The sequence below is a fragment of the Microcaecilia unicolor genome, chromosome 5 (assembly GCF_901765095.1).
Source record: "Microcaecilia unicolor chromosome 5, aMicUni1.1, whole genome shotgun sequence".
NCBI classification, from domain to species: Eukaryota; Metazoa; Chordata; class Amphibia; order Gymnophiona; family Siphonopidae; genus Microcaecilia; species Microcaecilia unicolor.
The window spans coordinates 104,018,583-104,032,640 of NC_044035.1; the positions used below are offsets into that span (position 1 = coordinate 104,018,583).

General features: G+C 45.0%; 1 protein-coding gene across 3 annotated transcripts in view; it reads left to right on the forward strand.

Moving 5' to 3' along the window:
- LOC115471149 (ATP-binding cassette sub-family G member 2-like) overlaps positions 1 to 14,058 on the forward strand; it is a 102,964-nt gene that overhangs the window by 22,869 nt on the left and 66,037 nt on the right. For all 3 annotated transcript variants that reach the window (XM_030204845.1, XM_030204844.1, XM_030204846.1), the window contains exons 2-3: positions 398 to 697; positions 13,220 to 13,279. In XM_030204845.1, the coding sequence (XP_030060705.1) occupies positions 417 to 697; positions 13,220 to 13,279 (341 nt within the window). In that variant the 5' untranslated portion in view covers positions 398 to 416. The remainder of the gene's footprint in view (positions 1 to 397; positions 698 to 13,219; positions 13,280 to 14,058) is intronic.

Below are 14,058 nucleotides of genomic sequence, written 5' to 3' on the forward strand. Positions count from 1 at the left end.
TCCCCCCCCCCCCCCCCCCCCGCTCGCATCCATGCTGTGGTTGGCCACCCTCTTCTCTCCCCCCAACATGCGTTTTTTTTTTCTTCCACCCCCTCCCGCGAACCTGTCGATCCCCCCCCCCCCCCGCCGGAACGCCGAAAACTGCCGCCGCCGTTGTTGTACTACTTCCCCTTGCCTTGCAATCAGCTGTTTTGACGTCAGTGACGTCAGTGCGTGTCTGCCTCACAGACCACCTCCAGCCAAGGAGCCACGGTCCCAAGCACAGAACGTTGGAGGTGAGAATTATTATATAGGATATACAGCAACATTTCGGGCACCTAGGAAATTTATGCCACAGTAGCAGAAGAGAAGGGATCATTTTGTAGATACGAAAAAACATTGTTGTCTATTATTTCAGACTGAAGCCGTTTTAGACAATGGGACCTGAAATGAAAAAGGACCTGTCTGGCAACATCATAGCAGTGGACCTCAAACCTTTCAACAAAAACCCGGGAAACCAGTTCAACAACTCTGTCCTACATATGGAAGAGGAGGAGACAGCAGGCATCTTCCAGCGTGCCATCCCAACTCGCGAGTCCATAAGATGTCCCCGAGGGTCTGTGGTGAGCTTTCACAATATTGAGTACATCATCCAAAGCTCTAGTGGTCTCCCCTGCAAACGACTACACGTGCGAAAGCAGATTCTGCAGGGAGTCAAGTAAGTGCATGCAAACACGTTTTCTTCATTAATGCTGCTGTAACTGTTTGAGCATACACTGCCTTTACTTCAGAAATGTTTTCTGTAGAGCCCGGCAGGGGCGTAGCCAGACAGCAGATTTTGGGTGGGCCTAGACAAGAAGTGGGTGGGCACAAGTGTTCTCCCCCCCTCCCCCACCAACTTAAAAAAATATCTCAGCTGACAGGCATGCTGAAAACTGAGCATGCAGTTGCCAATATTGGCAGCTTAGGAAGCTCAGACTTCTGAAGTGGAGAGCAATGTTTTCAGCACCATCAGGAGGAGGTCTTCAGCTGGGGGAGCTTGGGATCCCCACCAGCTACCACTAAATGTGTACTGCTGATGGGTGGGCCTGAGCCCTAAGTGGGTGGGCCCCAGCCCACCTGTGGCTATGTCACTGGTAAAGCCTACTACTACTACTATTTAGCATTTCTATAGCGCTACAAGGCGTACGCAGCGCTGCACAAACATAGAAGAAAGACAGTCCCTGCTCAAAGAGCTTACAATCTAATAGACAAAAAATAAATAAAGTAAGCAAATCAAATCAATTAATGTGAACGGGAAGGAAGAGAGGAGGGTAGGTGGAGGCGAGTGGTTACAAGTGGTTACTAGTCAAAAGCAATGTTAAAGAGGTGGGCTTTCAGTCTAGATTTAAAGGTGGCCAAGGATGGGGCAAGACGTAGGGGCTCAGGAAGTTTATTCCAGGCGTAGGGTGCAGCGAGACAGAAGGCGCGAAGTCTGGAGTTGGCAGTAGTGGAGAAGGGAACAGATAAGAAGGATTTATCCATGGAGCGGAGTGCACGGGAAGGGGTGTAGGGAAGGACAAGTGTGGAGAGATACTGGGGAGCAGCAGAGTGAATACATTTATAGGTTAGTAGAAGAAGTTTGAACAGGATGCGAAAACGGATAGGGAGCCAGTGAAGGGTCTTGAGGAGAGGGGTAGTATGAGTAAAGCGACCCTGGCGGAAGACGAGACGAGCAGCAGAGTTTTGAACTGACTGGAGAGGGGAGAGGTGACTAAGTGGGAGGCCAGCAAGAAGCAGATTGCAGTAGTCTAAACGAGAGGTGACAAGGGTGTGGATGAGGGTTTTGGTAGAGTGCTCGGAAAGAAAGGGGCGGATTTTACGGATGTTGTAAAGAAAGAAACGACAGGTCTTGGCAATCTGCTGGATATGAGCAGAGAAGGAGAGAGAAGAAAGATGACCCCAAGGTTTCGAGCTGAGGAGACAGGGAGAATGAGAGAGCCATCAACAGAAATAGAAAACGGGGGGAGCGGGGAGGTGGGTTTGGGGGGGGAAATGAGAAGCTCGGTTTTGGTCATATTTAATTTCAGGTAGCGTTGAGACATCCAGACAGCAATGTTAGACAAGCATGCTGAAACTTTGGTTTGGATGCAAGGTGAGATATCAGGGGTAGAAAGGTAGATTTGGGAGTCATCAGCATAGAGATGGTAGGAAAAGCCATGGGATGAGATTAATGAACCAAGGGAAGAAGTGTAGATAGAAAAGAGGAGGGGACCAAGAACAGAACCCTGAGGTACGCCGACAGGCAGAGGGATAGAAGTAGAAGAGAATCCACCAGAGTGAACACTAAAGGTGCGGAGGGAGAGGTAGGAAGAGAACCAGGAAAGGACAGAGCCCTGGAATCCAAGTGAGGACAGGGTATCAAGAAGTATGCTGTGATCGACAGGAAGCGCCTCAATTTTGTTATAAGGTGCAGTTTCTGAACAGAATACAATTTTGCGTGCCATCCCAAATCTGTGGAATAAGTTACGTGTTTGATGGAGAGTACGATGGCTTAAGTGTTTGAATTTTAGGCCACAGGTGTTTTATTTTGATTGCTTTGTATTCTGTCTTATTGCTTGGCCTATAGCAGAGCTTCCCAAAGTGAGGGGGGGGGGTCACAAAACCTGCCTTTGAGGTCACAACCTAGGTGAGCAGTCCATAGGTGATTCGTTATTCTGTACCTCCAGAGGGCGATCACACAATTTTATTTGGCAGCAGTCGTCAGGTTACAGCCACGAAAAGATTGGGAAGCACTGGCAAAGAGTGTTGTGTTACGTAGTTGTGCTAAATTTTAGAAGTTAGAGTCTTAATTTATATTGGTTGTAAGGCTGTTACTGCTTAACCTCTGTAAGTCACTTTGGGGTCCTTTTTACCAAGCGGCAGGAAAAGGGCCCCGCACTAGCAGCGGGGCTATTTTTCCCATGCGGCAGGGCCCTGTTTACCACAGCGGGTAAAAAATGCCCCCAGATACACATGGCCATGCGATAAGAGAACTCGCCCCTCCCTGCTAATACAGTCATTTTCCCTGTCCTCCTCTTCCCTGGGATCTTAATTCATGTGCCCCCCCCCCCCCCAAGCTGCCTCACTCCACTTCTTTAGAACATAGTAACATAGTGAATATCAGTAGGTACAGTCAATCTGGTCTACCCAACAAGGTGTTCAGAGTTGTATCTGGCACCCTGTGCAGGTTGCACTTCTTCTTGATGAAAGTAATTTCTCTCTTTGGTCCAGCAGTTCCCAAAATGTGTGTCGCAACGAATTCACAGGGAAGCCACGGCAATTTTTTTTTTTGTGTGTGTATCTGGCCTAGCATGTTTGACTTCTTGATTGAATGTTTTCTGTCCTTTTAATTATGACATTCCTTTCTTCGATTATTTTTAGTATTTTGTAAACCATGCTGTCTGAGGAAGTCGGAGGCACGCTTAGCTGAAGCATACCGCCAGCTTCCTCAGGCAGCATGGCGCTTGGGGCTCAAGCAGCGACCATCTCAGCTGGCGGAGATTGGGCATCGCCACCAGCAAGGGTAGGGCTCCATGCTGCCGTTGTTGCCGCCACTGGGGAGGAGGGCAGGAAATGTACGGCCTAGGGACACCATGAAAAAAATTACTTAACCATTAAGGAGGGCACCATGAACCAAGAAAGTTTGGGAACTGCTGCCTTGGCCACTAGGATTCAAACACTTAACCCTTGTGAGTGAATGCTAAAGACAGCTGAAGCTATAGGAGCTGCCCAAAGTAGCATACAATGCAGCAGTAGGTTGTGAGGGAGCAAGGAGAATATTTCAAGCAATGGCCAGGTAAGCTGGCCAGGTCATTTGTATCCTCCATTATTTTTGGGACAAACCAAAGATGCTGAGGGTGGGCTGCCCCAAAGAGTGGGATTTACTGATAATATGTCTGAGATATAAATTTAGCAAGTGAAATGTCATGTCAAAAAGGCTGTCAAATGAAAGAAGCGAAATATTTAGTTTTTGCTGGTGCCTTTGAGAGAACATACACAGAGTGAAGGCAGTATTGGAGCAGTTTTCAAATTAATTTTATTAGGCTACAAAGAACCTCGCACACAGGTATATTTTGTCAGGATGTAACCAGCCTAGGTGCTTGGAGTTTCCCTTGTTTCCTGAGATTGGCACCCTTAACAGGCTTCCGACTTCCTTTTAGGGTTTAATACATCATTCCCCTGCAGAACACAGACTGTGCTTTCCCAGATGCAGTCACTCAACAGTATTCCCAGGCTTCATTTTCTCCCGCAACCCCAAATTAGACTGTACTCCTCCAGAGTTCAAAAATTGCCCACATGTTTTTATAGTCCAACAGTCAGTTCTCAGTCTCTTTATAGACGGTTATCTCCACAAACAAACAAACAAAGGAAAAAAACCTTCTAGCACTGGGCTAAATAGTGTGTTGCCCAGGCTAGGACAGTCTCTTCCCATTCAGTGTCTCCTACACACTATCCCTCCCACAGCTGTCAGGGTTTATACCAAAATAAGCCAATGAGTCCACCCCAGTATGCTGGTTAGCTTGCAGGCAGTATCAGGGACTTATTTCTACCTCCATGCTGTCTTCAGCCAGGTCCTGGTATTGTTTTTGGTTCAATAGGGCCCTGGCCTCCATCAGTTCAGCCACCTCCTCAGCCTGGCTCACAACCCCTCCAGTCTCTATGGGCCAGGGTTGCCAGATGGGAAAAAAAGTTCCTAGCCAACCCGCACTCAAAGGGAGCCCCAAAAACAGCTGAGTAGTGGGGGGAGGGGATGAACCAGCAGCTGCCACCCCACAAAAACCAAATGGGTCAAAATGTCACAACCCTTAATTGCTGGAAAGTGCCCGCGGCCCGCAAAAACAAACCTCACCCTATTCGCGAAGTTGGCGACCCTGCCATGGGCTCAGGGTCTTCCTTTCTCCCCCTGGTGGCTCCCGCCCTCCTACTTCCTCCTCACATGCTGCTCTAACCCCTCCCTTGGGGCTTTGCTCTCCTCCCATCAGCTGACACAGGCCTGATTGACCTCAGCGGCTCCCCCTTCTGCTGTGTTTCTGCATTTGTACGGGGTCCAAACCCCACCTTCCCACAATTTAAGAACATAAGCGTTGCCATACTTGGACAGACTGAAGGTCCATCAAGCCCAGTATCCTCAATTGCGGCAGAACTCACAAACATCAAATCCATACTTCAAGATAATGCATAAAATATTGTTTCAATGCAGAATGAGATGCTTAACATGTCAATGCAGCTGAAAACAAGTAGTGAAAGAATGATGCAGTCGGAGATGAGAATTTCGAAATTAGGAGGTGAGGCCTTCCTTTGGAGACATAGCAGAAAACAACTTACTTCAATGCAGCAAGAACTGGAGGACAATGGAAACAGAGCCAGAAAAAACACTTTAGAATTTTGGGCCATCCAGAAACTATTGAAGATCAAAATCCTGTCACATATTTTTAAAGAATTTATACCAAAGCTGATGAATATAACTTTTCCCCGAGCCTTTGAAATCAAATGCACCCATCGCGTTCCAGTGAACAGGAATGAAACAATGTGAGGCCTACGTCCAGCAATCATAAAAGCGTTAAGATATCCACAAGTGCTGGAAATACTTAACTGTGCCAGAAGTATTCAAGATCTACGCTGGAATGGCTCTAAAATACTTGTTCCTGATTTTATAAAGCAAATGATGCCGACATGGGAGCAAGTTCTTGATGCCCCAACTGAAATAACTTGGTGCCAGATACGGAGATTGTTTCATCCTGTGACTTTCAAGGTAACATCTACTATAATAAAACTCACCCTCAACGTTCTGAGGACACTGACGTCAGTGAAGCCAAGCCCTGACTTCCTTCAAAAAGGTTCGAAGGTTCGTGGTGGTGAAGCCACCAAAATCACTCCGGGCCCCGCCCTCGAGGGCGGAGCAATGGCAGAATAACGAAGGGGTTGGCAGGGAGGCGTGGGGGGGTGGGAAATCACTCCGGGCCCCGCCCTCGTGTCAAACATCATGACGTTGGGGGCGGAGCAATGGAAGAATAACGAAGGGGTTGGCCAGGGAGGGAGGGGGGGTGTTGGCGACGAACACCTTGCTAGCGCCCATTTCATTTGATCTGAAACAGGCCTCTTTTACTAGTATCTAAATAATATGCAGTCTTTCAAATCCAGAGGAGCTCAAATAATTTCTACACTCATTTTGCACCCCAAACACCTGACTTTCATCGTTATATGTAGCAGTTCTTTCTTAAGTTCTTTCTTCCCTTCCCTGCCATCCATGTCCAGTGATTCTTCTCTGCCCCGTCCTTCCATGCTATACATGTCCAGCGATTCTCCTCTCTCCCCTGCCCTCCCCTGCCACCCATGTCCAGCGATTCTCCTCTCTCCCCTGCCCTCCCCTGCCACCCATGTCCAGCGATTCTCCTCTCTCCCCTGCCCTCCCCTCCCATCCATGTCCAGCGATTCTCCTCTCTCCCCTCCATGTTCAGCAATTCTCTCTTCCCTGCCCTCCCCTCCCATAATGTCCAGCGATTCTCCTCTCTCCCCTGCCCTCCCATCTCCCATGTCTAGCGATTCTTCTTCCCCCAGCCCATCCTCCTTCTCCACTGCCTGCCAGCGAAGCGATAGAAAAGCTGCCAGCGTCGGACTCAGCAGCGCGAACAGTGCAGCAATTGAGGTTGGCAGCGTCGGAGCTTCCCTCTGAGAGTCCCGCCTATGCAGAAACAGGAAGTTGAAACAACGTAGGCGGGACTCGCAGAGGGAAGCTCCGATGCAGCCAGCCTCTCTGAATCGCTGCCTGCACCGTTCACGCTGCTGAGTCCGACATAGTAGTAAGTAGGGGAGTAAGAGGAAGGGTGCAGGACTCGCCGGGGGGGGGGGGGGGAACGTGCAGGTACGCCGTATCGGTGTGTACCGGCACAAAATAAGCACTGGAATTTACGCACATCACTTTATAGAATATGCTTAGACTGCACATAAATTCAAATGAATGCCAATTAGAGTCAATAATTGCTTGTTAAATTCAATTATCAGTGCTGATTGGATTATTAAGCTAATTAAGTTGTGCGCACAAATCCAGAATACTCCCAGATTTGCACACACAAATCAAGTTGCACTATATAGAATCCAGGGGAATATGTCAAGTCAATCACACTAATATTCCCTTGTTAGCTAGCATATTGGTTGTAGCAATAGGGCCTTATTGTTTTCTTAATCCTTTGTTTTCCTTTGTTACTTTATTTGGATTGGGTAATTATTTCTTTACATATATCATTCTGCAATGTATTATTTAATTATTTAAGATATTACAGTATAAATTGTATCTTTATACTTTTATAAAATTCAATAAAATATTTGAACTTAAAAAAAAAAAAAAGGAACTGCCCCCGGCTCACCACCTCCCTTCTGTGACTAGCGCTTCTTTCCAATTGACTGGATCCTTCATACTGTTCCTCCCTGCTACTATTTAAGACTGGAAACGGACAAGGCAAGATCACTCAAGCTGATAGGGAAGAGGAGGCAGTGAGCTAGAGGTCTTCAGACACTTCACCTGTTCTTCTGGCTTCCAGACAGTAAAGCACAAATCTGTACAGTCCTGAAAAAATCCCAACAGTTGGCAATCCTAGCTCCTGAATACTGAGCGCATCTGACAAGGGGCCCTTTCCCCCTTAGAAATTTTATCTTTAGGCACATGGCTAGTCTATTCCTTAGTCTGGCCTGCAGAGAGCGTGTTGGCTTTCAGATATAGTTTGGTGTCCTAATTATTTTAACTTTTGGCTACAGATATTTTATTCTGGATGCTGGTTTGGATTCTGTTTTATTGACAACAGGTGGGAATTCAGAATCTTAGGTTTGCATTGTTGTTTTTTGAGTTGACTTATGAGGTCACGATTGTTGTGTATTTTTGCTATATGTTTGTAGCTGATGTTTTAATTTATGTTGATCATAATGTTGTTACTGTGTAACTTTTGTAAGTCACCTTGATTTTTTTTTTCAGATGGATGGGGTATAAATATTTATAGTAAATAGATAACCAGGTTCTGCCTGATATCTCAGTGGTAGGGCTCTATAAAACAGTTTTATAGAAGTTAAAGCAATGTTAGAAATGTGGGTTTTGAATGAGGCCAGGGAGGGAGCCAGACACATTGATTCATGAAGGTTGTTTCAAGCATCTGGTGCCGCATAGTGAAAAAGGTATAGAAAAGATAGCATGTTCCAGGAGTTCACTGTTTTATTAGCTCTCATCTTCAACAAATAAAATCACACAGTAAAAAAGAACTTGTAAAACAATAAAAGTTCAAAGATTTTAATGTGTGTACCAAGCAAAGTGTAGGGTAGAACCTCTCAGGTAGAGGTGCAGAGAGTGGAGGATTAACTTAATGGTTAGTGCAGTGACCTGAGAACCAGAGGAACTGGGTTCAATTCCCACTAGAGCTCCTTGTGATTCTGGGCAAGTGACTTAATCCTTCATTGCCCCCAAGTACAAAATAAGTACCTGTATATAATATGTAAACCACTTTGATTATAACCACAGAAAAGCTATATATCAGATCCCACCCCCTTTCCTTTTACAAGTCTTAGTGATCTAAGGAGCACTGTTCTAAAGGTGACTGAACTTCCAGCACTTTACTGCTGCCTGAGCAATATGAAATATAATTTTTAAAGCAAATCTTTCTAAACTCTAGCAGTGCTATACCATCCTTTAGCAAGGTGAGCTAAAAATTAAAAAAATTATTCTTTACTGTGGGATGAGGACATGTAATAAGAAAGTCATTTTATAATGAGTCAAGCAGATACTTACTTGTAGCTTATATGGAGTGGAGGAATAGCTTTGTGCAGCATTTCCCAAACTGTGTGCTATGATGCCCTGGTGCACCGCGGCAAACTCACAGGGGTGCTGTGCAAGGAGATGGGAGATTCTGAATGAAGGCATGTGTGATGCGCACACCACCACCATCCAGCTGACCTGTAGCTTGGGAGAAGGCACAAGGCTGTAAGAGCAGCAAATCCTGCCCCTGCTGCAACTTCCACCACCACCGGTGGCTTCTTGCACTTCTTGCTGCACGACGCACAGTTGACCCAAAGCTGCAGCTGAGAAACAATGCAGCAGTGATTCATAATCACTGCCTGCGCCAGCGGCAGAGGGAAGCCTGCGGAGTTTACGCAGGCAGCGAATCTGAATTGCTGCTGCAGCTGGTGACACCTTGGAATGGGACGGGGTTCAGAGAGAGAGGCAGATGCTATGGAAACGACTCTCCAGCAAGCCCAGGTATTTTTCTCACATTGCAAAGTTGCCAAAGCCACTCACAGACCTCCTGTCACAACTTCCCATGCCCATCTTCTCCCTCAATTCCCCCCAAATCTCCTCCTCTCTTTTTTCCATGCTCACTACTCTTCTCCCTCCTCCTCCTCCTCCTTCCCCACTCACTTGAAAGCCCCTATCCCTCAAATGAGCAGGCTTAGGGCTCAGCCTTGTTACTGGCCCTTTGCCTACTACTCATTTGACCACATAGGGACCCTAATACGTATGATTTTAAGAACAAATGATATTTATGAATATTATCACATTGCACTCATTTTTAATATTAAGATCAATAATATCAAAATTTTGAAGGTAGTACGCATATTGTTTGCCTCTGATGTAGTAGCAAAATGCCAGCGGTGGCGGTGGGAGGGAGGGCTGGGAGGCAACTGTTAGATATTTCTTTTGACTTAGGGGTGTTGTGAAAAAATGACTGACACACTAAGGGTGCCTTGAACTGAGAAAGTTTGGGACAGCAGCCTGAGAACAAGAACTGGGTCAATTCCCACTGCAGCTCCTTGTGAATCTGGGCAAGTCACTGAGGGGCCCTTGTACAGAGCAGCGGTAAACCCAACTCGGGCTTATGGCTCACTCTACCGGGACTACAACCAACCCAACACAGCCGCCGGTGGTAGTACCACCCCGAGCATGCACCAGAAATGGCTTGCATGGCGCTAACCTGGCGGTAATCGAGCATCACGCTGCCTGGGTAGCGCGGGAGCCCTTATCGCCACCTCAGTGGGTGGCGGTAAGGGTTCCCCACCGCGTGGCAACAAAGTAAGAGTTGTCTCAGCACGTGGCCATTTTTTTGGAAGGAGGACTTTTACCGGCTGTGGAAAAAACAGCCCTAGCACACGTGAAAAACGTCCCCCACCGCTAGTGCAGGGCCCTTTTTCCCACAGCTTGGTAAAAGGACCCCTGAACCCTCCATTGCTCCAGGTACAAAATAAGAACCTGTATATAATATGTAAATCACTTTGTAGTTACAGAGAGGTAGTATATCAAACCCATCCCCTTTCCCTTTAAAGGCTCATAGATGGATAACTTGTGGACAAACGGGCTGTAAAGATATATACTTATTATTTTTGTTTCCTAATGTTAAATAATGCCAATTGCATATTCACTTTAAGTGGTGATGTATTGGAAAATTTAAATAAATAATTTTTTTTAAAAAGGGAAAAATCTATAAAATAGGCGCTACTATTTGTGTACGTTACATGTGTAAATGTTTGAAATGCTAGCATATACGTGCATGTGTGCATATACTCGGTTATGTACCTAATTTGCACCTATGCACTTTCTGTAAATACACAGCAATCTTGCACAGTACATATTTGCAAGAGCCTAGGTGGGACACATATACCTTTGGCATTTGGGTGCCTCCAGTTACACCAGGTCTATGGCTGATGTCTGTACTCTGTTAGGCTAGTTTTCTATAATAGGTGCCTATGGTCCTTTATAGAATAGGCTCCTCCCAGGTCATAGAATTGCCCTTAGGGACCTGTTTACTAAATGTTAGAACACACTAGCAGGCATTAGTATGCATTAACTGCCACTGTTCCCATGTTATCCTTATGGGTGTGGCGGTGCACAAAGCATGTGACACAAGATTCAACACAGGGAAGGTCTATCACAGAGTTCTTTATTGCACCAAAGAAAGACCCAACACAGGGTCGTGTTTTGGCAGTGTAAACCACCTACCTCAGGGGTCAAGAATACAATATCTGTAATACAATAAACATAAAAATATTAAAAATTTGGAATTAAAAACAAATAGAAATGTAAACTAATATATGGACTGCATACATATAAAATTAAAGATTTAAGTGTACCATTTAAGACTAAAAATAGAAAGAAAAAGAGAAAGAAAGCATTAACATGTAAAAAGAACTGTGGCAGTAAGAATTGCACTAAAACCATGTTTGATTCAAATGTAAAACATAAATATGCAAAAAAACATTTTTGTATAGTTAAAAACGAGATATGTGAATGAACATGGAGATTAAATGAAAGTCACTAACCTGCTATTAAATGAATTACAGATTGATGGTGACAGACATTAATGATTAAATGAGAGTCACTAACCTGCTGTTGAATGAATTATAAATCAAATGATGCCAGGTATTAATGTAGATATGTAAACTGTAATCACTGTAATGTAATATGTGTTCTGTCCTCCGACAGCCTCACACTAGTTTATAACGTGATCCTAAAATGTGTGTAATGCTTTTACTGTTATTCTCAGTTCTAAGGACTATCATTGCTGCAGTTTCTCACTGCAAAGATACATGAGCAATGCACTGTGGGTAATGTAGTTCACAGGCAGTACAACCACACTTGCTTGACTGTGTAAGAACTGTTACCACTGGTTGTGAGGCTGCCCAGACCTCCTCTCTCTCTCTGCCAAGCTTGGCTCTTTTGTCTTCCTGCTATCATTTCCTGGTCATTCTCAGTATCTCTGTCCTGGGAGGTCAGCCAGGTATGACCTTTCCCTCCAATCGAGAGCCGTCCTGTAGACCACCCTTTGCTACCCGATGGCAGGCTCTGTCCCCATTGGTCTCTATCTGCTCCTCCCTGAGCCTGTGTGAAGCCTCAACACCTCTTTGTCCCTTCAGCCATGAGGCATTCCACCACCATCTAGCCAGAGACATTGAGCATGCATCATCTTATTCCAGACAGCTCTGTCCTGCCTGAAACTCCCTGTAACGAACCTGTTTTTTTTACCTTGAAAATATCTCCTCCCTAATGAGATATCGCACATTCTGGTCACCTAGCTTTGAACCATTTCTACCTGTTCAACTATCCTTCCCCCCCCCCCCCCCTGCAATATAGCTACCTCTCCTCAGATCTCCACCCCCAACAGCTCTCAGATTAAGGAGTCTCTGTGTCCTGGAGCAGCACCTCTGAACATCTGTCTGTGAGTAAATTATCTGTGATTTATTCAATAAAAGAAACTTCATAAAATAATAGAGACTTCGGGTGATTGGTGTGCCAAGGTTATACTCCAAGATATTAAGGCCTCAAGTTAACAAGCCTCAAGAGTCTTGACAATATGAAAAGATGCAAACTTACTGTTGGATAAAATGCTTAAAAATATGTTTGTAAAAAGAAGCAAAAAGTATCGTATTGAAAATGTATCCAATCTGTAAACAGATATCTTAAACATTTTGAAAAAAACAGATATGTGAACTGGATGAACAAATCAACAGCAGCGCTGCCAAATGTAGTGTTCTTTTGAAATAAAATTATGCTGGAGAAACGTATGTGTCGGTTATATAGTTTTGAAAAAAATGTTTGTGTAAATTGTATTTTAAGCATAGAGGTGCTGGAGGCAGTTGGAATTAAAAATTACCAGTTTTTAAATGTAACCGGTTATCTAACCGGTGATAGATCACTAGAGGACTAACAGACTGTACTATGATAAAAGCGATGCAGGTGCAGGCGCAATGCACAACACTATTATCCCCAATGGGTCTAAACTGAGAAACAAAATACGAAGGGTTTAGGAGAACTTCAGTAAAAACTCACCATGTATCTGTCTCTGCCGGTCCCCTGCCCCCTGTGTTGTCAACTTCCTTTTCTGGGGCAGGGGGCTGATGGCCACGTGACTGCTCAGCATGCCCCCTTGCTGCCTGCACCCAAGGCGGACTGCCCCCACTTCCCGGCCCTTAGTATGCTAGAGGTTTTGATGGCTATGACTGACCAAGAGTGAAAAAAATCACAGAGTCAACAGCCACACAATTGCTCAGCACACCTCCTTGCTTGAAGGAGGGAGGGCGGGGGAACACACCTGAAGGAGGGGGTGTTCCGCCCCTGGTGGTACCAACGTACATACGCCACTGATCAAAACACCCAGTTTAAGAAGATATCACATTACTCAGTGGTAACATACCTGCCTAACCTTTTAGCTAGGAGGAATCATGGTGTTTTTTTCCATTTGTTTTACAGTGGCGTTATGAAACCTGGCTTGAATGCTATTCTTGGACCAACAGGAAGTGGTAAATCTTCGTAAGTGATTTTTTTTTCTTACTGAAAACTTAGAGGTAAATTTTTAAACATGTCTTTTCTGATAAGAATGAAAAAAATAAAAATAAATATGAGGCACTAGAAAACATCTAATTATCTTGTAATCATTTTTAGCCTTTTATTACATTTCACCTGTACTTGTGGAGCCACTGAAAACTTCCACAAGGGAGAGCAAGCAGCCCCTCTCCCAAGTGGGCCCAACAGCTGAAACAACTCCTCTTCAATTTCATGCCAGTCTTTGCCACAACTCTACTCCCACCTGGACCATACTGCAGCAGAGGCTCCTTTAGCACTCAGGCTAAGCCACAGTAGTAGTTCCTTTCTTGTCTGAGCCTAGCAACAACAGCGTCTTCTTTCCCTCACACTGGAACCTTGTGGTCGCTGATAGTATTGCAGTCTCTGATTAAACTATTATATTCCTGTCTAGTGGCCACTGCTGGTACAGAAGCCACTAATCTGACAGCTACAGACATGGGCGCCAATTCTGTAAATTGGCACCAAGATTTTGGTGCCCCAATGCTGTGTGCTCAGTGCCAGTTCTATAATGGCATCTGGGTGCCAAGACTCTGTTATAGAATACTAGTAAAAAAGGTCCGTTTCTTAACGCAATGAAACAGGCGCTAGCAATGTAATGAGTTCCTGCCATTAATGTTTCCACGGTTGTATTCTGAATATAATTGTTGTTTACATGTGTAAGATTTCTTTATATACAATAGTTTTTGTGTAAACTGTGTTACAATGTGGTAAAAGTTTTCTTTGTT